Raw genomic sequence first — 27,500 nt, forward strand, 5'->3', positions numbered from 1 at the left:
CGGCGTCTGGCCTCACACCTGCGGCCGCTGATCCTCAGCCTGGCGGCGGCAGACCTGCTGATGACCTTCGTGGTGATGCCGCTGGACATGGTGTGGAATGTGACGGTGCAGTGGTACGCCGGGGACGTGGTGTGTAAGCTGCTGTGCTTCCTGAAGCTGTTCGCCATGCAGACCTCTGCGTTCATCCTGGTGGGCATCAGTCTGGACAGACACCAGGCCATCCTGCGCCCGCTGGACACACTGACCGCACCACAGAGGAACAGGAGGAGGATGCTGACCGCCTGGAGCCTCAGTGCACTGATCGCATCACCACAGGTCACACAAACACACACACTCACATTCACACACAACTCTGTTACCTTCAACTATGTTAGTGTCAACACTGTAACCGTCAGCTCGATCACCGTCAGCTCTTACAGTCCGCTCGGTTACCGGCCACTTGGTTACCCTCAACACTGTTACTGTCAAACTCTGTTACAGTTAACAATTATTGTAATTTCTGTTACTGTCAACCCTGTTACCATCAACTCTGTTATTGTCAGCTCTTATAGTCAACTCAGTTATCATCAATTCAGTTATCATCAACTCGGTTTTCATCAACTCTGTTATCGTCAGCTCTCATTGTCAACTCGGTTACCATCAACTTGGTTAAACTCTTTTCGGTTATCATCAGCTCGGTTTTCGTCAACACTGTTATCGTCAACTTGATTATCTTACACTGTTATCGTCAGCTCTTATAGTCAGTTTGGTTATCGTCAGCTTGGTTACCGTTGACTCTGTTATTGTCAACTCTTATCGTGAGCTGTTACTGTCAACTCGAAAATCGTCAACTCACATATCGTCAGCTCTTATCATCAACTCGGTCATCATCAACTCGTTTTTTTTTTTTTTAACTCCGTTATCGTCAACTCGGTTAAATTCTTACTGGATATCATCAACTGAATTAAACTGTTATCTCTTAATGTTGATTTGGTTATCATCAAAACGATTATCGTCAGCTCGGTTATCGTCAACTAGGTTATCTTAAACTCTGTTATCATCAGCTCTTATAGTTAATTCGGTTATCGTCAGCTCGGTCACCGTCAACACGGTTATTCTCAACTCTTATCATCAGCTCTGTTAATGTAAACTCTGTTACCATCAACTTGGTTAATGTCAGCTTTGTTACCGTGAACACGGTTATCGTCATCTAGGTTATTCTCAACTAGGGTATTTTTAGGGTATCACGGTAAACGAGTTGACGGCAACCGTGTTGATAGTAACCGAATTGACTATAACCGCGGTTGCCGTCAACTCGTTTACCGTGAACTCTTATCTTTAGCTCTGTTACTGTCAGCTTGGTCAATGTCAGCTTGGTTATCTTAAACTCTGTTACTATCAGCTTTTATCATCAACTCGGTTGTCATTAAATAGTTTTTTTAAACTCTGTTATCGACAGCTCTTATCAAGTCGGTTATCATCAACTCAGTTAAACTCTTTTTCGGATATCGTCATTGTTTAAACTTGGTTAAACTTGTTGTCAGTTCTTGTCAACTCAGTTGTCGTTAACTCTGTTATCGTCAGCTTGGTTATTGTCAACTCGGTTATCTTAAACTCTGTTATTTTCAGCTCTTATCAAGTCGTTAATCGTCAACTTGGTTAAACTGTTGTCGTCAGCTCTTATCTTCAACTTGGTTAACGTCAACTCGGTTATCATCAGCTCTTATAGTCAACTCAGTTATCGTCAACTTTTATCTTCAGCTACCATCAACTCTGTTACAGTCAGCTCTTATTGTCAACTCGGTTATTGTTAGCTCGGTAATCGTCAGCTTGCTTAAACTATTATCACTTATCGTCAATTCGGTTATTGTCAACTCGGTTACCTTAAACTCTTATCATCAGCTTATATAGTCAATTTGGTTATCGTCAACTCGGTCACGGTCAACTCGGTTATCGTAAGCTCTGTTACTATCAGCTCTTATCATCAACTCGGTTATTCTTAGCTCGGTTATCGTCAGCTTGGTTATTGTCAACTTGGTTATCGTCAACTCGGTTACACTGTTTTCGTCAGCTCTTATTTTCAACTTGGCTATTGTCAGCTCTTATTGTCAACTCGGTTATTGTTAACTCTGTCATCGTCAACTCGGTTAGAGTCAACTTGGTTAGCGCGAACACGGATAACATCAGCTCTTATAGTCAACTCTGTTACCATCAACTTGGTTATCGTCAGCTTGGTTGTCGTCAACTCAGTTATCGTCAACTCTGTTATTGTCAACTCGGTTATTGTCAGCTCTTATTGTCAACTCGGTTGTCATCAACTCGGTTACCATCAACCCGGGTAAACTTTTGTCGTCATCTCTTATCGTCAACTTGGTCATCGTCAGCTCAGGTATCTTAAACTCGGTTACCGTCAACTCTGTTATCTTTAACTGTTATTATCAACTCTTTTACTGTCAACTCAGTTATCGTCAACTTATTGTCAGTTCTTGAACTGTTATCGTCAGCTCTGTTATTGTCCGCTGTTATCGTTAACTCGGTCACCACCAACTCCGTTATCTTAAACTCAGATGTTGTCAGCTCTTATCATCAACTCGGTGATTCTCAACTATTTTTTTTAAATTTCGGTTATTGTCAACTCGATTATCGTCAGCTTGGTTATTGTCAACTTGGTTATCTGTTACTGTGTTATCGTCAGCTCTTATTGTCATATCGGTTAACATCAACTTGGTTAAACTCTTTTCGATGACCGCCAACACTTATTGTCATCTCTGATCGTTAACTTGGTTATCGTCAGCTCAGTTATCTTAAACTCGGTTATTGTCAACTTGGTTATCTTTAAATATTATTGTCAACTCTGTTACTGTCAGCTATATTATCGTCAGCTGTTATCGTCAACTTGGTTATCGTCAGCTCTGTTATTGTCACCTGTTATCGTCAACTCGGTTATCGTCAGCTGTTATTGTCAGCTCTGTTATTGTCACCTGTTATCGTCAACTCGGTTATCGTCAGCTCTCTTGTTGTCAACTCGGTTATCGTCAGATGTTATCGTCAACTCTGTTATCGTCAGCTCTGTTATCGTCAGCTCTGTTATCCTCAGCTGTTATCATCAACTTGGTTACTGTCTACTCAGTTATCGTCAACTTATCGTCAGTTGTTGAACTCTGTTATTGCCAACTCAGTAATCATCAATTCAGTTATCTTCAACTTTGTTATCGTCAACTTGGTTATCTTTAAATATTATTGTCAACTCTGTTACTGTCAGCTATATTATCGTCAGCTGTTATCGTCAACTTGGTTATCGTCAAATCCTTTATCTTAAACGATGTTATTGTCAGCTCTCATTATCAACTCGGATATCGTCAACTGTGTTATGGCTTAAAAAATTGTATTAAAAAATGTAAACAACAATTAGCCCAACAACAATTATGTCCACTATTGCATTTAAGGTTTCTTCATCAATCTACATTAATAACAGATTAAATTATGCATTGGTTATATCATTACAGTTTAAGGAAAATTAATGGAAATTGGTGGAATTCTGGATTAAGTCACACACACATTAGCACACATCTTCACAACAGAATTATTTTACTGCAGTAATATTTACCTCCTCTTCTCGCTCATATATGATGGTTTTGTTGATGGTGCAGCTGTTCATCTTCCATACGGTGAAAGCGAAGAGTGTGGACTTCACGCAGTGTGTGACGCACGGCAGTTTCAGCGAGCGATGGCACGAGACAGCGTACAACATGTTCCACTTTGTGACGCTGTACGTGATCCCCCTGCTGGTCATGAGCTGCTGCTACACCTGCATCCTCATCGAGATCAACAGACAACTACACAACAGCAACAAAGGTACACACACAGCATCTGGTGCACACACGGCATGAATAAATACACACACCACAAGTACACAAACACTGCATGCAAATACACACCATGTTCACACACACAAAACAAGTACACATATACTAAGTAAACACACACTATAGGTAAATACACACATTACAAGAAATACACACATACACACACTACATGCACTAAGACACACTACACGTTTACACACAGTAATGTTAAATACAGACTACAATCACACACACACACTACACGTTCACACACACACACACAAAACAAGTACACCTACACTAAGTAAACACACTATGGGTAAAACACACTACAAGTACACACACACTACAAGAAACACACAGACACACACACTAATACACACAGTACAGGTAAATAGACACTACATGTACACACAGACACACACACACACACACTAATACACACACTACAGGTAAATACACACTACATGTACACACATACACACTACAAATTCACACAAAGTACAGGTAGACACACTGCACATAAGTACAAGCACCCACATGCACACACAAATTACAAGGTTACACACACTACAGCTAAATAGACACTACAAGCACACACACACACACACACACACTACAGATAAACACACTCCAGGTACAAACATATTACAAGTACACATACACAGCAGATGTAAACACACTACATGTAAACACTACAGGTAAACACACTCTATACAAATAAATACCCCCACCATAAGCATACAGACACACTAAAAGTTCATACACACATCAGGTAAACACAAACACACACAGAGACACACTACAAGACACATGCATAACAGGTAAATACACGTTTGTCGTTGTTTTTGTGCAACTTAACACTATGTTTTGTGTTGTATGGAGTAATGTGATGTTGTATTCACCACTGATATTCATAATTCAGTCATTAACATATTCAATAAATTACAGTACAGGTACACAGTGGGGAATATTTACATCTGGAACATTCTTAGCTGTTAACAGGAGTATCTTTAACTTTAGGACTCCACTGTAGTCATGTGACTGAAGCGCTGAACTTGAGAGGGGCATTGTGGGTAACAGCAGAGCGCTATGCTGGATTACTGTATAATATCTGAGATCAGCACTGCTGCTATTTCCAGCTTCTGAACCCCGAGGGCTTTGTTCTAATCGACACTATGGTCACTTGACTCCTGACAAGGGCACACGCAAGGGCAGAAGCTCAGGAGTGTGTATGGAGGAATATCACTGAATTCACCACAACACTGCTCCTACCATATACTCATTATTTGTGTTCATGTCCTTCTGCTTGCTTTAAAGGTGTTTGATAACTAAATTATTATGAAATAAAATAGTGTTGAGTGTTGTCTTGATCCTAGTCAAAACTGAGTATTGGTGTCCATGTAAACGTACTCACTGTGTTATCCGTGTCCAGCAGGTGATTCTCTGAGGCGCAGCGGAACAGACATGATCCCGAAGGCCAGGATGAAGACGCTGAAGATGACCCTCATCATTGTGCTGTCCTTCGTGGTGTGCTGGACGCCGTATTACCTGCTGGGCATCTGGTACTGGTTCCAGCCGGAGATGCTGACGGTGACGCCCGAGTACGTCCACCACCTGCTGTTTGTGTTCGGGAACCTGAACACCTGCTGCGACCCTGTGATCTATGGCCTGTACACACCCTCCTTCCGCTCCGATCTGACCCGCTTCTGCTGCTGCCGGCACAACAAGAACACCCAGCGGCCTCAGCAACCCACCAGACACACATAACAAAGGAGGAACACTGGAGAGACACTGAAGGAACACTGGAGGGACACTGAAGAGATATACTGGAGGAACACTGGAGAGACACTGAAGGAACACTTTAGGGACACTGAAGAGATATACTGGAGGAACACTGCAGAAACACTTCATGAACACTGGAGGAACACTAGAGGAACACTGGAGAGACACTGAAGGAACACTGCAGAAACACTAGAGGGACACTGGAGAAACACTTCATGAACACTGGAGGAACCCTGCTGAAACACTGGAGGAACACTAGAGGAACACTGCAAAAAACACTAGAGGGACGCTGGAGAAACACTTCATGAACACTGGAGGAACACTGAAGAGATACCCTGGAGGAACACTAGAGGAACACTGCAAAAAACACTAGAGGGACACTGGAGAAACACTTCATAAACACTGGAGTAACCCTGCTGAAACACTGGAGGAACACTAGAGGAACACTGCAAAAAACACTAGAGGGACGCTGGAGAAACACTTCATGAACACTGGAGGAACACTGAAGAGATACACTGGAGGAACACTGCAGAAACACTAGAGGGACGCTGGAGAAACACTTCATGAACACTGGAGGAACACTGAAGAGATGCACTGGAGGGACACTGCAGAAACACTAGAGGGACACTGGAGAAACACTTCATAAACACTGGAGGAACCCTGCTGAAACACTGGAGGAACACTGGAGGAACACTGCAGAAACACTAGAGGGACGCTGGAGAAACACTTCATGAACACTGGAGGAACACTGAAGAGATGCACTGGAGGGACACTGCAGAAACACTAGAGGGACACTGGAGAAACACTTCATAAACACTGGAGGAACCCTGCTGAAACACTGGAGGAACACTAGAGGAACACTGCAGAAACACTAGAGGGACGCTGGAGAAACACTTCATGAACACTGGAGGAACACTGAAGAGATACACTGGAGGAACACTGCAGAAACACTAGAGGGACGCTGAAGAAACACTTCATGAACACTGGAGGAACACTGCAGAAACACTGGAGGGACACTGGAGAAACACTTCATGAATACTGGAGGAACACTAGAGGGACACTGGAGGGACACTGAAGAAACACTTCATGAACACTGGAGGGACACTAGAGAGACACTAGAAAGACACTGGAGAGACACTGAAGGAGCACCTGCAAAAACACTGGAGGAATACTGGAGGGACACTGGAGGAGCACTGCAGGAACACTTGATGAACACTGGAGTAACACTGAAGGAACAATGGATTAGCACTAGAGGAACACTGCAGAAACACATGCAAACAAACATTAATGACGCACACACACACACACACACACACACATTTATATCTGTCAGATCATCTGCCAAAAACTAAAGCACCTCACACACACACTGATGAAGTGCAGGCGCAGACTTCACTTCACCTGTTTACAGCAGAGTTTATTTCTCATCCAGTAAAACATGTCTCCTCCTCAGTTGTGTGTGTTTAATGTGCATTTTATAAATGCACGCACATCTTGACATTTTCACCAAGCATATTTTAATGCAATAATCCAAAACGCATATAGAATAGGTGGATTAGAAACAGCGAGTGTGATCTACTCTGATCTACCGTTACTCATGAGCAGATGAGGTCGCTGTAATATTTAGATCAGCGTTTCTCAACTGGTGGGTCGCGTGGGTCACGGAGTGTGTGATCGAAAAAACAACAAAAGTTTAATTTTTAACTTATTTTGCTGATACCGGACTTTTATTTTGAAATTTGTGCACAATAACCATACCGTTTGACATGTGAAATTTAATTTAATCATAGCAACAAATATGTCGAAGTGCAAGTACAACCCTGAATATGTAAAGTATGGATTTACATATATTAACGACAAAAAAGACTTAAAGTGTGTCGTAAGTATTGAGGTGCTCTCACAAGAGAGCCTTCTAAATCAAATGACATTTAGAAACCAGACGACATGTTTTATTAACAGCTCAGTTTAGTTCATGGTAACTGAACCTTTCCTTACCCTAACCACGGTTTACAGTATTTGACGTTTTTATTTTGTAATATTTCTATAATTTCATACATTTTGTTAAATGACAGCAATAAAATATAGTTTATTTGCCAGTCTTGAGGATTTTCTTATGATGTATCTGTCACCACTTGTGTATGTTAACAAATAAATGCAAATGAATTATAATTCCTAAAATTGCATTATAGTTGGGTTGGGCTTGATGACCATGTAAAAATGTGGCTCCCATGGCCAAACCAGTAGAGAACGCCTGATTCAGATGGAGCTCAGAGGTACATTACACTGATGTTCAATGGTTCAACACAAGACTGTTCATCTGTGTGTGTACGCTGTAACTTGGTGTCCCTTGACTTTGTAATTAGTCTACATTTTGAGTCATGCACTGAAGTGTGTGTGTGTGTGTGTGTGTGTGTGTGTGTGTGTGTGTGTGTGTGTGTGTGTGTGTGTGTAGCAGCGCTGCAGGCTTCAGGAGCCACTAATGAAAAGAGCTCAGAGCAGATTTACACACACGTTCTGCAGTTTTAGAATAACTTCACAGATTTGACAGCAGGACTCTGATATTAAAGCAGCTGGACACACAGAGACAGAGGACACGTGCTGCACATGGACAGCAGAGTGTGTGTGTGTGTGTGTGTGTGTTTAGTTTATACTGAAACTGTAATCAGGTTTTGATGGCATATAGTCTGATGAAATGAACAGCTCATTACACAAAGACATGCGCTGTGTTCAGACTGTTCCAGCATTATAGTCCAGATACACTTCACTCATCGGCACACACTGTACCTAACGGCCAGCAAGTAAACCGTAAACACAAACACACTTACTTGTGCACAGACATACACACTATCATGCACACACTTAATCATGCACAGACATGCGCACACATGCACACGTACGCACACACACACACACACACACACACATACACGCTTACATACTCATACACACTCCTGCACACACACACACTCATGCACATATACATTTATGAAGGCAAAAACTCATATGCACACACACACACACACACTCTTACTTATGCACAATCTTAATCATACAGACATACACACATTTATACACACACTCATGTACACAGACTCTCTAACAACAAACACACACACTCATGCACACACACACACACACACAAACTCATGAATGCATACATTTACTTGTATTCACACACTCATGCACACAGTCATAGACATACTTAATCATGTACTGACATACACACTTTTAGACACACACTCATGTACACACAAACAACAAACACATACACTCATACTCACTTATGTACACGCATCACCATACTAATATACACACACACACACACACTTACTCATGCACACACACACTCATGCACACATACACTTATGAATGCATACATTTACTACTATGTGCACACACACACACACACACACACTCATGCACACTTACTCATATGCGTGCACACACACACACAGTTTGGACTGAGATGCCTTTGAAGCTGTGAATTATACATGAGGTGTGTCAGCGCTGTGGTCAGAGAAAAGGTCATGTGATACAGAGGACACATCGCCATGGCAACACTGGCAGGACACTAGACTCATCCTCAGGTGGAGCTTCACACACACACACACACACACACACACACACACACACACACACACACACACACACACACACACACAATACTTTCTCCCACACACTTTCTCCCATATACACTAGTTCTCTCTCACTCACACAAAAAAACACACACCAACTAAACTCACACTTTCTCACACAGACACACACTAAACACACACACACACATTATACTTTCTCCCACATGCATTAACTCCCTCTCACACACACAGACAACCTTAAACTAAACACACTCACACACGCGCGCGCACACTAACTCTCTCTTACACACAAACTCTACAGATTCTCTCATACACACTAAACACCAAACTCTCTCACAAACATACTTGCACTACACACCACACACACACACACACACCTCCCAGACACTAAACAAACTCTCTCTCTAGAGTCTCTAGACCAGGGGTCACTTATCTGGGTCCTGGAGGTCCAGTGTCCTGCATGGTTTAGCTCTAACTTGCCTCAGCACACCTGATTATCTTGTTCAGGTGTATTTGAGTAGGGTTGGAGCTCAAATCTGCAGGACACCCGCCCTCCAGGAACAAGTTGGGTGATCCCTGCTCTAGATAGACAACAATATTAACAGACGACATTAACAGACAACATGTACTCCAACAATGCTGATTTCCCTGAACGGTGGGCAATGAGAGTAGACCAAGACAAATGGAAAGCAGGCAAGAGAATTTTGGCACAAATGGAACCCCATACTCTCTCTCTCACACACACACACAGTCAGGTTTGTGTCAGCGTGGGCCGCTGGTTTTCCCTCAGCTCAGTGATCTTGTCTCTGCTCTGACTGTTCTGTGTGTGTCGCTGGTTGTATTAAACCTAAAGCGGAGCTGCAGATCTCCTGACCTGTTCTTGAGTTCAGTGCTTCAGCTGTTCAGTGTGCTGTTTCCCCCTGCTGGCCGATCCTGACACTACACCACTGATCAGCAGTCAGACAAATTATGGGGAAATTAGGGGGAACTGTTGCTTTAAAGGCACAATATGTCTGATTGTTTTTCATTACAAATCACACAAGAACACTGCTTAATATCACTATGATCATAAATGTTGAATACTTTTTCTCATCCACTGACATAATGTCTTTAGGAGTCCTGTAGGATGATGAAGACTACAACTCCCATGATTCCACACTCACTCACTCACACACTCATTAAAATATGCCTTCGTTAGTTGTGAGCATGTCCTCTAGTGGACAAAACTGTGCAATGAAATGTGGATTATTCAGTGTTTGTCGAATTTCAACTGAAACAAAGACAGGGCAGGACATAACGTAGCTCCTCCCCTTTCCATAAACAGCCAATAGTTTTGTTTATATCACAGCTCCGTCTATGTTTGTTGTGAATATGCGCCCCCAAGTGGACAAATACACACTGCGCCTTTAAAAAACTCAGCACGACAAAATGTGAGAATTAGGATAAAAAATATCATTTTTAAAAATACAAATTAATAAATATAAAACAGAACTGAGTGAAAAATGTTTAAATACAAAGAGTTATTAATAATAAAGGATACTAATAAAGTCATAATTGTGACAAACACAGTTTTACAAGAAAAATATCAGAACTGCAAAAAAAAGCCATTACCAGAAATAAGATGTAAAATAAAAAAATCAGAATTACAAAAAATTATTGTGAAAAAGATGCCAAACGCTGATAAAAAATGTGCTTTAATAATTTAAGCTGAAACATAAAAACAAGTGGGGCACAGTAGCTCCTCCCCTTTTCATAAACAGCCAGTAGTGTTTTGTTTATATCACAGCTCCGCCTATGTTTGTTGTGAATATGCACCCTCTAGTGGACAAGTAAACACTGCCTTTAAAAAAAAAGCTTAAGCACAACAAAATGTGAGAATTAGAAAAGAAACCGTAAAAGTGATGAAAAATACATAAAAATAAATAAATAAAATACAAAACTGCAAGGAAAATCATTTCATTACAATAAAGTTATTAATGACAATAATAGACAATAATTAACAAAGTCAGAATTGTGAAAAGTACAGTTTTACAGGAAAAATATCACAATCGACATTTACAAAAAAAAAAAATCTAATTAAACTAAAGTCATAATTACAAGAGAAGATTTGAAAAAAATCCCAAACGCTGAATAAAAATGTGCAATCGAATGTGTTTTTATTCAGTGTTTGGCTTCATTTCAGCTAAAACATGAAGACAGGGCAGGGCATAAAGTAGCTCCTTCCCTTTTCATAAACAGCCAATTGTGTTGTTTAAATCGCATCTCCCCCTTTGTTTGTTGCAAATATAATGCACAGTGCACTTTTTAAAAAAGTGCTGAAGTACAATTAAATGTGAGAATTAGAATAAAAAATGTAAAAAAAATACAAATTAATAAATACAAAACAGAACTGATCGGAAAAATATTTTAATACAATACGAATTGATAATAATATTAATAATAAAGGATAATACGAAAAATATCAGAACTGCAAAAAAAAAAACCATTAACAAAAATAAGTTGTAAAATTAAAAAAGTCAGAATTACTAGAAAATAATGTGTAAAAGATGCCAAATGCTGATTAAAAATGTGCAATTAAATGTGTTTTTATTCACTGTTTGGCATCATTTCAGCTGAAACATGAAGACAGGGCGGGTCATAGAGTAGAACCCCCCTTTTTATAAACAGCCAATAGCATTGTTTAAATCGCAGCTCCACCTTTGTTTGTTATAAATATACGCCCTCTAGTGGACAAACACACACAACACCTATAAACAATACTGAAGTACAATAAAATGTGAGAATTAGAATCAAAAATATATTTTTAAAAATATAAAATAATAAATACAAAACAGAACTGAGCGAAAACATATTTAAACACAATAAGGTTAATAATAATAATAATAATAATATTAATAATAATAATAATAATAAAGGATTATAATAAAGTCATTAATGTGACAAACACAGTTTTACAAGAAAAATATCAGAACTGCAAAAAATAAAAAATAAAATAGCCATTACCAGAAATAAGATGTAAAATAAAATAAAAAGTCATAATTACAAGAGGAGATTGAGAAAAATATGCCAAATGCTGAATAAAAATGTGCAATCAAATGTGTTTATTTCCAGTGTTTGGCATAATTTCAGCTGAAACACAGAGACAGGGCAGCACCTCCCCTTTTTCATAAACAGCAAATTGTTGTTTAAATCACAGCTTCACCTTTGTTTGTCCTGAATATACGCCCTCTAGTGGAGAAATACACACTACACCAATAAAAAATGCGGATGTACAATAAAATGTAAAAATTAGAATAAAAGAAATCAGAATGTGATAACATTTATAATAATAAATACTATAAAAACTTAAGAATTGCAAATAATAATAATAATAATAATAACAACAACAACAAAGAATAATAATAACAAGATTGTGAAAAATAGTTTTACAAAAAAATATCAGAACTACAAGAAAAACCATTAGCAAAAAAATTAAATAAAACTTAAAAAGTCACATGAAAAATAAAAATAAAAAAGTGCAATTATTGTGTTTGGCATATAGTGTCAGCTGAAACAAAGACATAGCAGGGCATAGAGTAGCTCCTCCCCTTTCCATAATCAATAGTGTTGTTTAAATCCCAGCTCTGCATTTGTATGTTGTGAATATGCACACTCATACTGCACATGTAATGTGATCCTGACCATAGTTTCATCCATCATAGAGTTCAGCAGGAATAATGAAACCCGAGACACGTGACGTTCTACATAACACGGTTTTATTTGGCACAGAGGTTCAATATAAGGAACAGAATTATTCAGCTTATTTCCAGAGAATAAAACACACTGAAAACACACTGAATGAAGAGGCAGGTTAAAGCTACAGGAGCGTTTGGTTCTGACAGTCCAGAAGGTTAAAGCATCACTTCTCTCATTGGTACAAGCATTTCAGCATCAGCTATTATTCCACTACACATCATCATCATCATCTTCATCTACACAACAGAGCAATCATCAGCATTAATACAGTCCATATACAAAATTATCAGGAACTTCCACAAATATTTTCCAAGTGATGTTTCGGAGAGCAAGCAAACGTCACAGTGTTGCTTTAATTAAACATGTTATTCTGCAGAAAGTCTTACTTCTTGTAGTTTTGACTGAAATAAAAGCAGCTTTCGTTCATATATTCAGTATTTTAATATCAATATTAAAAACTGAGCTTTATAAATACTGCAGAAAACATTTAATAAAGTTTATATAGATAATGTAAGGGTAATATGAATTTAGCTGGTTAGCTACAGAACAAACCACTGTAGCTCAATGACATGCCTAATGACCCTATTCAGACCTTTAAATGACATTAAACTGAACACTAGTCTTGCAGAGTGACGAACCCCCCTAAATGAGCAGTTTTCTGTATTCTGTGCTTTGTGTTTTAATTTTTCCTCATTTATTTCTGCTTCTGAACTGCATTATGCGATCTTGATCTTTCCTCCAGCAAAGTTTAACTTTTGAGAGGTGTGTAAGAGTGTGTTTTCTGCATGTGTGTAATCGTGTGGAGGGCTGTATTGTGTGTGTTGGTGTTGTATATTACATTTCAGAAACCTTCAGGTAATCAGGGTTTGAATTATACATTGACGATCAGAATTCAACTCTTTCAGTAATATTATTATGTGTAATACTTGCTTCAGTGAATCAAATTAAATGACATCTACTTTATTAATGCAACATATTTAATTTTTCAGTGTTTTGTGGGAGGGTTTGTGTATTCTGACCTACAATATCCTGTGATTAGCCATTTCAGAAGGCACCATAGGTCAAACTATACAAACTACTGTATGCATCTAATTTGTCTTAATCTTCAGGCTGTATGCAGAAGAGTTTTGCAAGAAAAGTGTTTAGTGAACACGTATCGTGTCTATCAGCTTAGATTATGCATTCACAATGGCATAATCCATTATGGGGGGTGGTCAAATGTATATTGATATGATCTATTATTTAATATTAGTATTTAAGATGCAGATCAGAGCAAACTATTTCTTACTATTTAGAGGACTGACCCCCCATACATATTGTTTACACATCCTTCAGGGGATCAAGCATTAATTAGGGGGGTCAATCCCCCCTAACCCCCCTGTAATTTGCACCTCGCTTGTATTAAACTGCAGCACATTTACTGTTATTTTACACACTTATTTCTCTAGATATTTCTTACACGTGATATTATGACTAAAATGTCAGTAAAGTGACTTTGTTAAACTGTAGAGTTGACTTTTCAGCATCAGAAGTGGACAAAGCAGAGATCAACATCCCATAATGCAGATCACTAGCTCTAATAAACACAACACACACTAACTGCTCATTAACAGTGCAGTAAAATGTGATGCAGCGTCATCATGACGAAGACTCAATTATTAGAAACGAGTTGTTAAAACTGGGGGTGACACCGTGGCTCAGTGGTTAGCATTGTGGCCTCACTGCAAGAAGGTCACTGGTTTGAGCCCCGGCTGGGTCAGCTGGTGTTTCTGTGTGGAGTTTGCATGTTCTCCCCGTGTTGGTTTACTCCGGGTGCTCCGGTTTCCCTCACAGTCCAAACACATGCGCTATAGGGGAACTGATCAACTACACTGACCCTAGTGTGTGTGTGTGTGTGTGTGTGTGTGTGTGTGTGTGTGTGTGTGTGTATGGGTGTTTCCCAGTACTGGGTTGCAGCTGGTAGAAATACCACTGCATAAAACATACTGTATGCTGGAATAGTTGGCGGATCATTCCGCTGAGGCGACCCCTGATAAATAAGGGGTTAAGCTGAAGGAAGATGAATGAGTGAGGTATTAAATTATTGTGTTTAATAATGTGTTGAAGCAAATGAAACATCACTTGGGAAATATTTGAAAAACAATACATTTCACATGAGGGTGAATAACTGTATTTTCATCTGTGTATAAAAAGTCCATAATCTCCTAAAGCAGCAAGAGTGAGCAGACTTTCATAAAAACCTGACGTAGTTTACATTCAGAGGCGTTCGTTCAGCTTCATGTTCATATGCTGGTGATATTTCAACACAATCTCACGGCAACTCGTAACTTTTTCATTTAGTGGCTAATTTGTACGAATTTGTCCGTTCTAATTTGTATATTTTAGTACGATTTGCTCATCCCCCAATGACAGTTGCGTTTAGGGGTGGGGTTAGGTGCCACGCCTCCTTTTTAACATCGTACAATTTCGTACAACTGAACTCGTACGAATTAGCCACTAAACTGGCAAAACGTAAAATACTTACGTTTTCTCGGGAGATCAGGCTGGATATTTCATATAAAGACGAGGAATCGGTCATAATATCTCAAACCTTTCGCAATCAATAATCTACTTGCTCTCAAATGTCTACCTTTAATCCTACAGAAAGAGAGAAGAAATAATATTTAAAGGGTATTAAAAGCTAAATATTCAAAAGAACAGCATCGATACCAATATACGAACATTAAAGGATCTATTTTGGCAACATCTCCCAAATCCAGCAGAAAAAGAAGTTTTCATACGTGGGAGAAGGAACGGAGGGAAGTTCTGCACGAGAACAGGCGCTTCTCCACTTCATCTCTAAAACATTTGGCCTCAGTTTCTGATCTTGTTGTTTTTATTCTCCATTTTACAGATTTTGGTTTTGTTTCTCTGGACAACAAGAGTCAGAGTCTGAAAGGTTTAAAGACGTTTCGTGTGAATTCTAGGATATAGGTTATTATTTTGGTAACTATTTAAAGAGTGAGAGCACATTGTGTGGTAAACTGGTTAGTTAACACACGCACACACGCACACACACACACACACACGCGCACACACATGCAGGCACACGCAAGCACAGGCTTCAGGTTTGTTCATGTGCTGATGGAAGCTTGTTTCTGCCAGCAAACAAAAAATAATGTAAATCATAATCATAATTAGGTCAATGAAATGTTCATATTAAAGTCAGAATTGTGTGTGTAAAGTTGCAATTAAAATTAAAATTCAGAATTATGTGAAATATTGGTCAGAATTGCGTGTGAAAATATCAAAATGCGAAAAAGAGAGAATTTCAAGAAATAAAAACTCAACTGTGAGATGTAAACTCAGAACTATCAGAGGAAAAAAAGGACAGAATCGCTAAGATTTACCCAGCAGGCACAGGACGTCAACATGAAGTCAGTGTCATGGGGACGTTGCAGTTTGTTTGGAAATGAAAAACAGGTTGATATCAGAACCCAACGCCAGGCTGACGTCAATGTCAACGTTCAATGTTCGACCTGAAATCAACCAAATATCAACGTCTAATGATGTTATGGCTTGGAGTTGTGTGGACTTTAACACTATGACGTCTATCAGACGTTGGATTTTGCTTGTCATAGCAGATGAATAAATGTCAGTATCTGACATTGGTTTAAGATGTTGGCTTGATGTTGGATTTTGGTCACTTTCCAACACAACCTAAAATCAACCATACATCAACATCATCTGACGTCATTATTGGACATCCAAATAACATTGTCTTGACTAGACTAGACATTAAATTGTGCTCACCTGACTTCAAGATCTAAATCTGACCTAATATTACATCTTATGACACTGTGTGCCTGCTGGGTAAATACAAACTGTAAAAAAACAACTCGAAATTATGAATAAAATTATAAAAGGTAAATGAAATATGAAAATAAATGTAGAAATCAGAATTACAGAAGAAATCAGAATTAGAAGAGAAGCCAGAAATGCGAATAAAAAACTTTCTGAAATAAATAAATATATAAAATACAGCACTGAGTGGAAAACAATTCAATTGCAATACAAATTTGGTTTTTCAAAATTGTAAATAATAATGATAATAATAATAATAATTGATAATAGTGAAATATGCAGGTCTCTCAAGAATATCAAGATCTAGTCGAAATTACAAAAAGTAAAAAATGTAAAGGTGAAAAAGTCTGAATTAAAAGATAAAAAGACAGAATTGTAAAAAAAAAAAAAAAGATTTACAAAAGCATCAAATTAGGAAATGTTAACTCAGAATTACAAAAAAGCCAAAATCATGAGCATGAAAACTGAATTACGAGGAAAAAAAGCCAGAATTGTAAGAGAAAAAGTCAAAATTACACAAAAAAAGCTCAAATTCTTACATGAAGAGTAAAAATAATTTTTAAAAATGCTAACAAAAATCAACATAAAAAATGTAATTTTTAAAAAAATTATGATAAAAAAGCCAAAAGTGTGAAAAGAAAATAGAATTACAAGAAAAATGGTCAGAAATGTGAGAAAAAATGTCAAAATTACCATGAAAAAATAGAAAAAAAGCAGAATTCCTGCATGTAGAGTTAAAACTATAAAATAATATTAATAAAAATCAGAATTGGAAGATATAAAAAAACAAAAAAAAGAAAAAGTGTGAGAGAAAACAACTGAATTACAAGACAAATGGTCAGAAAAGAGAGATGGATGAAAAGATGAAGGAGCGGGAATAACTAAAGATAAAAATCCGGTACTAAAATAGAGAAACAGAAAAGAAAAAAGAAAAAGATGAGGAAAATGGTCAGAACTGCAGGAAGAAAATCAGTCAGAAAATCGAGACGTAAACTCCTGAGCCTGAGTGACAGACATAAATAAATAAATATTAGTTTTAATATAAGGTGAGTTTCACATCAGTCAGGCTTAATAAAAGAGATTATTTTTGATCTGCTGGCAGGATCATCTTCCTCAGGTATATTTGGTTCTTCATCACTAACAGATATTTGGCGAGCTCAGCTTCTTCAGAGAAGCAGAACTTCTGCATCGTATGAAAATAAATCTGAATTCTTCTAGAGCAGACTCTGAGCTGATCTTCATGGTGTTCGGCTTTGGTTAATGATCGACACATCAGAAGAAGAACAACAGCTATTCTGTAGATCATCCTGGACAAAACGGATGATCTCTGGACGTCTCTCGAGAGTCTGGATGAACAGTAGAGTTCCAGCAGACCCAAGAGGACACTCGGTGAGGTAGAGGGGTTTCCCAGCAGCGCAGGGCAGAGTGAGGCACGGCTCTTTGGACAGCAGGCTTTTGCTGGAGTGGGCGGGGTTTGGGGGAAAGGGCGGAGTCTTCAGCTGCACACAAAAGGTTTTTATCTAGAAGGGGCGGGGCCTTTAGCTGCACAGTGTTTTGATAAAGTGGGTGGGGTCTGAGGAAGGGGTGGAGACTTCAGCTGCACAAATGATTTTTATCTAGAGTGGGCGGGGTTTGGAAATAGAGGCGGAGTCTTCAGCTCCACAAGGGGTTTAGCTGAAGTGGCCATGGTTTGGGGAAGGGGTGGAGTCTTTAGCTGCACACAGGGAATTTTCTCTAGAGTGGGTGGGGTTTGGAAGTATGGGTGGGGTCTTTTGTTGCACACAAAGTTTTCATCTATAGTGGGCAGGCTTTGGGGTGGAGTCTTCAGCCGCACGCATATTTGTCTAGAGAGTTTCTGTAAGGGGTGGAGTCTAAGGTTTAGCTGAATGAGTAGGCGGGTTTGAAGATCAGGGTGGAGTTTTCAGCAGCACATTGGGTTTGGCTGGAGTGGGAGGGGTTTGGTGAACTTTATCGAGGCTAATAGGTTGAATTATTCATGTCACACACACGACACACACTTAATATTCCAGCGGCTCATTAAAGCACTCCTCCATACACAGACTAACTCATCAGCTCAGTTTTTGGCTTTACAGGATACGGCTGAGTTTGGTATTGGAGTAGACATGTCATCTTTTGGCTCTCTCATTAAAATGTTTCCAATGAGAGTTTAACAGAGTCTGAAGTGCTTTAATGCAGATCTGTTCCAAACCCACTGAGACGCCTACATAGACAGCACTAAATAGGCAATAAGACAGCATCACATGTGAATCTGCAGCTCTGGTTCTACTTTTTTCGATGATGCTTTAACTGGGAAAGAACCCACGACCTTCTGCACGGCACATGCAGTGTGACGGTCATGATGCTGTCTCTGTAGTGCACTAGGGTTTGGAACAGGTCCTGTGTGTCGCTGGTCCACTGAGGCACATATGTGTGTGTGTTAGTGTAAGGCTTTGGTGAAGGAGACTCAGTGTGTGTGCAGCTGAAGAAGGGTTGAGCTGCTTTATCCTGTGCCCATATCAGTGCCTGTGTGTGCACCTGTGTCAGCGCTCGTATCTGTGCCCGTGTGTGTCCCTGTGTGGGCCAGATGCAGTGGCTGTGGTTCAATCATCACCTGGCACTGAGGACCCGCCAGCGCCACTTGCTGCTCAGCTGAAGCCGCCTGAGGAACAGATGACAGTCAGTCACACCAGTGTTCCATTATTTTCCTGCATTTGATTTACTCCAAAATACTTTTTATTTTCATGCAAAAATATGTAGATTTATTTTAAAATGACTTACTTTTAAGTGGTATAATTATCATTATTATTATTATATTTTAATATTTATTTTTAATGCAAAAAATGCTTAATTTTCTACAAATATCCTTTAATTTTAAATGATTTTATTCTATTTTATTAGCTGCAATATTTGTAATACATTTAAAATTGTATTCATTTAATGCTAAAAGCATTTTTTAACTAGCATTATTGTAAACTGCATTATAATATAAATCTAAATATGTTTTATTTGATCTTTTTCTTCTACAATGCTGAGAGTTATTAATAATGTAGTTATTAATGATAAAAGCACTTTACAAAAGTTGATCATTTTCTAAAATGCTTTTGATGAAGTAAAAAAACAAGATTAATTCTACAATTTCGCTTTATTCTATAATGTGGTTTCATCTTTTCTTTTTCTCTCCAATGCTTTTGTTTTATACTGCCAATGTATCTGTTATTCTGAAATGTGTTATCAGTATTTCTGTATTCTGTAATGTGACAAGTGTTAATAGTCTAATTTAGTCTTATTTACTCTAAAATGCTAAAATGTCATTTATTTATTGTAACATACGTTTTTAATAAAGCAAAGGATTGATGTGTTCTTAAATCTGGCTATAATACAATCCAAAATATATTCATAAATGTAAATAAATAACTGTAAACTATAAACTGATGCTTCTTCCACAATGCTGCATGTTAATGTATATTAGTTCAAGTTGTAACATTTAGTGTGTTTCTCATTTGTTACGGAATTAACCTGTCAACAAAAGCTCAGCAGCGAGAGCACGCATCACTTTGCCCTTTAAACAATCACCTACTCACTAAAGCTTACAGTTGAAGTCAGAATTATTCGCCCCCCTGAATTTTTAGCTTCCCCGTTTAATTTTTTCCCCAATTTAACAAGTTTAACAGAGAGCAGATTTGATCAACACATTACTAATCATAATAGTGTTAATAACTCATCTCTAATAACTGATTTATTTTCTCTTTCCCATGATGACAGTAAATAATATTAGACTTGATACACTAGCTTAAAGTGACATTTAAAGGCTTCACTAGGGTAATTAGGGTAACTAGGCAGGTTAGGGTAATTAGGTAAGCCATTGTATAATGATGGTTTGTTCGAGAAAAAAATATAGCTTAAAGAGGCTAATAATATTGACCTTAAAATAGTGTTTAAAACATTAAAAACTGCTTTTATTCTAGCCAGAATAAAACAAATAAGACTTTCTCCAGAAGAACAAATATTATCAGACATACTGTGAACATTTCCTGAATCTGTTCAACATCATTCGGGAAATATAAAAAAAAAAAAAAAAAACAATAAAAAAAAACAATCCTGAAGCTCCTGATATGTGTGTGTGTGTGTTTGACCTGTAGTGTGAGTTCGATGGCGTCGGCCGTGCGGGTGCTGCTGCTCTGTTTACTGTCTCTCTGCACTGCGGACACACTCCAGACACCCGGAGAGCCCTTCTGACAGAAGAAACTGCACACACACACACACACACACACACGTGCGGTCAGAACACTGAATGTGAGAGAGTGTGAGAGATGTGATGGAGAGTGACGCACCTGTGGCGATATCCAAACATCAGGAACAGAACACAGAATATAATGCAGGCCATGCCGATGTGAATCCCCACCACAATCCCTGACAGAGAACCGTCCGCACCCTGACCACACTCACACACACTCTGCCCTGCTGATCACACACAGAAAGTTATTCACACAGTTATACATACACTTGCATGCACACATAGATACACACACACACGCACACACAAATATACAAAAATATACACACACACGCACAAAATATATACACACAAACACGCACAAATAGACATGCATGCACACACATGCACGCACACACACACACACACATATATATACACAAAAATACACACACAAATATTTGCAAACACACAGATAAACATGCATATGCAGACACACAGAGAAACACACACATGAACACAGATATACAGACACAGATGCACATGCAGACACACACACACACACACACACACATACATGTATAGAGGAACACACACACACACACACACACACACAAAGCTAATACAATCAGCTACTGTTTTCTAGAGACTTTGTGTGAAAACATGTTGAAATATGAGCAGTATGAACATTTTACAGTAAAGCAGTTGACCGTGATCAGTAAGAGACGCTGTGAGGAATCTGCACAGTGCTCAGTAAAGAGATCTGCAGGAACAGCTCGGGGTAATTAACGTGTGTAAAGATGTGCGTGACTATTTCACTGTTGCTGTTATCAGCATCCATCTACTGTGTGGGTGTGTGTGTGTGTGTGTGTGACTTCAGGATCTGAATGCCATGCATCACCTGCTGATTCTTTCCCGCTCTTTTCCGTCTCAGCCAATGAGACGAGTCGCTTGTTGCCGATGCTGTCGCCGTTCCCGTTAAAGGCTATGAGCTGGATCTCATACACTGATGCAGCTTCTGCAGGACAAACACACACACACACACACACACACACACACACACACACACACACACAGACAGTTAAAGAGTGACAGCCGTGTATGTGTGTTTGTGTGCATCCCCATATATGTGTGTGTGTGTGTGTGTGTGAATGCATGTTGTGTATGAGTGTGTGTTTGTGTATGCATGCATCCTGTTGTCAAACTATATACCAGAGTCATTTATAATAAACTACTACACTATAGTATTATTGAACCATACTATAGTAAAGTGTATTATCCTGTGTATATTGTAGTCTCTCTTTGTTGATAAACGCTGTATCATTGCCTATAGTGAACTGATGAACTGTAATATAAACTGTAGTTTACTCAAGTGTTTACTATAGTAAACTGTGGAGTATTGCAGTATATTATCCGCTATAGATGTAGAAAACTACAGTATTGGCTCATTTGTTTATATTACTACACTGAATAATGCTGGATTGTTGTAACCCAACCCCTAGGTTAAAAAGTGTCATTTAAATTTAATAGAAAAAAAACAACAACAACTATGAGCTCGTCTATATTTGACACATCTTTGCATTACGACAACCCAGCATTAGTGGAGGATATATCTGATGTTACCATAGTTGTGTCTCATCTCAGAGGTCGCATCCTCCGAAGGATGCATTTGAAGTGCACTGCGTCATCGTGGCATGATGAAGGCTGTCTTATTTAAAAATAAATAAATTAAAATAAATAAATTAAAAATTAAAAATTCGAAGGCTCCTTTAAATGCCTCAAAATGCATCCTTAGTTTCCCAGGTAATGAAGGACACAACCGGTGGATCCTTCACAGCCTCGAACATCCCAAGATGCATTGCGCACTGATAACGGCAGGACGCTTTTAAAAGAAAACTCCAGTTTAAATGCATGAATTGGGTTTATTTTACTTGGATATCTGAACACATGTTAAAAAAACTAAAAGAGTCTGACAGGTCTTACTAAAGAGTGATTTAATAGAGCGTTCACATGTTTATGTGTGCATGTATGGCTCAAAGCAAATATATCTCCAGCTTCTGTTTATCTTGCTTTACCTTCAGATCGCTTACAGTAAGTTTTAAAATCACTGAAAAAAAGTCATTACATATGTTATCAGCGCTTATTAACGACAGCCGTTACGGTGGCCTGGTGACGAGATCCGTCCTCTGTAGGCTAGATCGTCTCAATTCAAAACGCTCGGTTCAGCCTGTGTGGACTTTGAAAGACTCACCTTTGAAGTCTGCATCCTTCAGAGGATGCAGCCTCTGAAATGAGACAGCTCATAGCAACTATATCATCACAGCAGATCAATTACTATACTTGTTGTTTTACCATTGCAACTGTAGAATCAGCACAACATACAAGTATTTGACTATAGTACAGTTCAATAACACTATAGTATTTACTATAAACACAGTGTGCTCAGATGTTTGTGTATATGCATTCATGTAAAAGTGTCTGTGCACATGTTCATGTGTATATGCATGCATGTGTGTGTGTGTGTGTGTGTGTGTGCGCGTGTGTACTGACCCAGGTTAGAGATGGTGTGTGTGTTTATGTGCGCAGGGAAACGCTCCTCGTGGCTGAACTCTTGCTGCGGCAGCATGCGGTATGAGAGCTTATATCCCTCCACACGGCCCGCTTTAGCAGGCAGATCCCAGAACACCTGCATGGCTGTGCTGTTAAGGACCTTGGTGAAGAAGCTCGGCATTGTGGGAACTGAGAGATGGGCAAAGAAAGGTCATTTTAGATAACGAAAAGACCAAAACTATTGGTCAGAAAACATTTTCCTTAAATCCTAAATATAATCAAACAAAAATTTAGATGGTGCTTTTAGACACAAACACGTTGGGCTCTATTTTAAAGATCTAGGTGCAAAGTCTAAAGCTCAGAGCAGGTCTGAATCCACTTTCGCTATTTTAAGGGGACAGATAAATACCAGGCACATGGTCTAACACGGTTGTGCTTATTCTCCTAATGAGTTCTGGGTGTGTTTTGAGCGTAACCTGCATTAAACCAATTTCTCGTCTCGTCTGCCATTCCCTCAGAGTCAGTTGCGTCACTCCTTGGTGCATTTGCTATTTACATGGTGGACTTTGTAAGTCTAAAAACTGAGCGCTTCACTAGCAAGAAAACAGTTAAACAGAGCATCTGCAGTGCGAGGATACAGGACCAGATTAATTGTTTTCATCTGTAAAGATAGTTGTGTATCTGTTTGTTAAGTGTGACGTCAAGTGAACCGGCTTTCAGGGCCAATCGCTATATCAAACTGTATTGGGAGACACACCAAATGGTAATAATAAGCGTTTACAAAGCACTGTAATAATTTTGAAAATCACGATCGCAATATAAACATCCATGCCTAATATCCGATGAGCAAAAAGTGCTAAAATGTTTTATAAATTGTGTAAAAAATCTCAATTCAAAAGAGCAGCGACTTGGACCCGGAAACAGTTTTCTAGACATCACCACTTAAGCAGCGGATTGCTGTAGATCCTGTGTGTATTCAGCAATGTGTGAGCGTTTGGACCTGACTTTAGAGCAGCTTTTAGTTGGTCAATAGTGCGCTCTATTTCAGTTCTTTATAATAGCAGTGCTTTAACAATGCACCTTAACACACCTCCTTTCTAGACCAGCACAGCCATGAGTCCACAGAGTGGCACAAATGGATTTACCATTTAAACAACGTGGTGGAAAACATGAAAATTACTGTTGCATTTGTCTGAAAATACCAACAAATCACGCCAAACACTATATTGCACCGGTAGTATGATAGAGCCCTTAGTCTTCACTTGCCAAATAATATAAACTAGGCATGTCTAACTACATAAAGCATGTAAAATATGAAGACGTTTGCGTTAGCTTATTAAAATAGGTTGGACACATAGCTATTGTGTGTGTTTAACCCTCTGTCTGTCGTGTTTGTGTGTGTGTGCTCTCACCGGCGCCCCCTGTGGTGGCAATGACGCTGCTGGACTGCTGACTGGCCCCCAGTGGTGAATACGCCTTCACGTAGATGGAGAAGGTGGTGGAGGAGTCCAGATTACTGAAGTCATGCTGGAACGTGTCTTTACTCACCGCCTCCTGGAGCTCACTGCTGTCCGGCTCTGAGAGACACACACACGTCAGTCTGTACGCTCAGATAGAGGAGTGCGTGAGAGAGAGTGTCTCTAAGAAGTGTGTGAGAGCATGTTTGCATATGTGTGTTTGTGTATGTGTTTGTGTGTGTGTGCATGTGAGAGAGAGTGAATGTGTGTATAAAAGAGTGGATGCATGTTTGTGTGTGTGTGTGTGGGGGGGGGGAGGTATGTGTTTGCCTGAGAGAGTATTTCTGTGCTTGTGTAAGTACATGTATGGATGTGTGTGTGTGTGTGTGTTATCATTTGTATAGGTGTGTATACATTGTGTGCGTGTGTGTTTTTAGTGTGTCTGTGTGAGTGCATGTTTATGCATATGAGTGTGTTGTGTGAGAGAATGTCTGTGTGTGCTTGTATGTGTGTTTGTATTGGTTTGTGTGTGTGTGTGTGTGTGTTATACATGTAGCGTTGTGTGTTCTGTAGTTTGTTTAGTGTGAGCTTGATTTTGTGAGTGTGTGATCAGTGTGTTAGTTTGTGTTTGTGATCAGCATGTGTGAGTGTGTGTTTTTATTTGTGTGAGTGTCTGTTGTGTGAATGTATGTTTGTGTGTCTATGTGTGTGTGTGTGTTTGTGTGTGTGTATCTCACCGCCCAGTCTGCGTATATGCAGCACGTATCCTATAATGCCGTCAGACGCGTGTGCTTCCGGCTGTTTCCAGCGCACCCGCAGTGCAGTGTTGGACAGTGGTGTGACCGTCAGATCCTGCGGCGCCTCAGGGAGCTCCAGTGATTGGGAGACAGCGAGCCGAGCGCTGGCCTGATTGGTTCCTGCGCTGTTCTCCGCGATACACTGATAGATGGCCTCGTCGTCCGCCATGATGCGCGTCACAGCCAGAGTACTGCACCATAACACACACATCAGCACTGCATCACGACGGTTACTAATTACAATAATGTAAACTGATCAATCATACATTTATGGAAGTACTCGGACTACTTTTGGATTACATTTAGATTACTTTTGAGGTAAAATTTAGATAACTTTTAAGAGAATACATTCTGACTACTTATGGATTGCACTTAGATTACTTTTATGGTAACAATCTGACTTTTTGTATTACATTTAGATTACTTTTATGGTAAAATTTAGACTTATGGTAATACAGTCTGACTACTTTTGGATTACATTTAGATTACTTTTATGATATCATTTAGACTTTTATGGTAATGCCATCTGACTACTTTTACATTACATTTAGATTACTTTTATGGTAAAATTTAGATTACTTTTATGGTAATGCCATCAGACTAGTTTTGGATTACATTTAGATTACTGTTTTGGTATAATTTAATTACTTTAATGATATTATTTAGCCTTACTTTTATAGTAATGACATTTCACTACTTTTACATTACAATTAGATTGCTTTTATGGTAATAAAAGCAGACTAATTTTAGATTACATTTAGATTACTTTTTTGGTATAATTTAGATTACTATTATGATATCGTTTAGACTTACTTTTATGGCAATGCCATCTGGCTACTTTTACATTACATTTAGATTACCTTTATGGTAAAATTTTGATTACTTTTATGGTAATGCAAATAGACTACTTTTGGATTACATTTAGATTACTTTTGTGGTAACCTTTAGATTACTTTTATGGTAATGCAATCTGACTACTTTTGAATCAGATTTAGATTACTTTTATTGTATAATTTAGATTACTTTTATGATAATACAATCAGACTACTTTTGTATTACATTTAGATTAATTTTGTGGTAACCTTTAGATTACTTTTATGGTAATGCAGGCAGACTAATTTCGGATTACATTTAGATTACCATAAAAGTAATCTAAATGATACCATAAAACTAATGCCATCAGACTAATTTTAGATTACATTTAGATTACTTTTTTGGTATAATTTAGATTACTTTATGGTAATGCCATCAGACTATTTTTGGATTACATTTAGATTACCATAAAAGTAATCTAAATGACACCATAAAAGTAATCTAAATTATACCAAAAAAAGTTATCTAAATGTAATCCAAAATTTGTCTGCTTGCATTACCATAAAAGTAATCTAAATGTAAAGTAAAAGTACTCAGAAGGCATTACCATAAATATAATCTAAATGATACCATAAAAGTAAAGCCATCAGCTTACTTTTGGATTACATTTCGATTACTTTTGTGGTAACCTTTAGATTAATTTTATGATAATGCAATCTGACTATTTTGAATTAGATTTAGATTTTTTTTATCGTATAATTTAGATTACTTTTATGATAATGCAATCAGACTACCTTTGGATCACATTTAGATTACTGTTTTTGGAATAATTTAGATTACTTTTATGGTGATGCAATCTGAGTACTTTGTATTACATTTGTGGTAAT

General features: G+C 38.5%; 2 protein-coding genes and 1 long non-coding RNA gene across 8 annotated transcripts in view; 1 reads left to right on the forward strand and 2 right to left on the reverse strand.

Annotated features, from left to right (window-relative positions):
* Positions 1-7,784, forward strand: part of gnrhr3 (gonadotropin releasing hormone receptor 3) — a 15,119-nt gene extending 7,335 nt beyond the window's left edge. Inside the window, exons 2-4 of one of the 3 annotated variants that reach the window (XM_087286037.1) lie at positions 1-315; positions 3,630-3,834; positions 5,263-7,783. The exon at positions 1-315 is cut by the window's left edge and continues 168 nt beyond it. In XM_087286037.1, the coding sequence (XP_087142163.1) occupies positions 1-315; positions 3,630-3,834; positions 5,263-5,594 (852 nt within the window). In that variant the 3' untranslated portion in view covers positions 5,595-7,783. 3 annotated transcript variants of the gene reach the window in all.
* Positions 640-3,966, reverse strand: LOC147840473 (uncharacterized). The gene is made up of 3 exons (XR_015512323.1): positions 3,901-3,966; positions 1,829-2,833; positions 640-1,767 (listed from the first exon to the last, which is right to left on the reverse strand). It is a non-coding gene; the product is annotated as an uncharacterized LOC147840473 (long non-coding RNA).
* Positions 7,785-15,465: 7,681 nt separating the features above from the next.
* Positions 15,466-27,500, reverse strand: part of LOC101882472 (immunoglobulin superfamily DCC subclass member 3) — a 28,976-nt gene continuing 16,941 nt past the window's right edge. For 2 of the 4 annotated variants that reach the window (XM_087288035.1, XM_087288037.1), the window contains 7 exons: positions 25,741-25,991; positions 24,959-25,123; positions 23,547-23,735; positions 21,898-22,014; positions 21,115-21,244; positions 20,917-21,028; positions 15,466-19,442 (listed from right to left, as the gene is read on the reverse strand). In XM_087288035.1, coding sequence (XP_087144161.1) covers positions 19,284-19,442; positions 20,917-21,028; positions 21,115-21,244; positions 21,898-22,014; positions 23,547-23,735; positions 24,959-25,123; positions 25,741-25,991 — 1,123 coding nt within the window. In that variant the 3' untranslated portion in view covers positions 15,466-19,283. The remainder of the gene's footprint in view (positions 19,443-20,916; positions 21,029-21,114; positions 21,245-21,897; positions 22,015-23,546; positions 23,736-24,958; positions 25,124-25,740; positions 25,992-27,500) is intronic. The other 2 variants (XM_087288039.1, XM_087288036.1) reach the window with 2 other exon arrangements.

This window comes from Danio rerio, chromosome 16 (assembly GCF_052040795.2).
Source record: "Danio rerio strain M-AB ecotype USA chromosome 16, GRCz13ab, whole genome shotgun sequence".
Taxonomy (NCBI): Eukaryota; Metazoa; Chordata; class Actinopteri; order Cypriniformes; family Danionidae; genus Danio; species Danio rerio.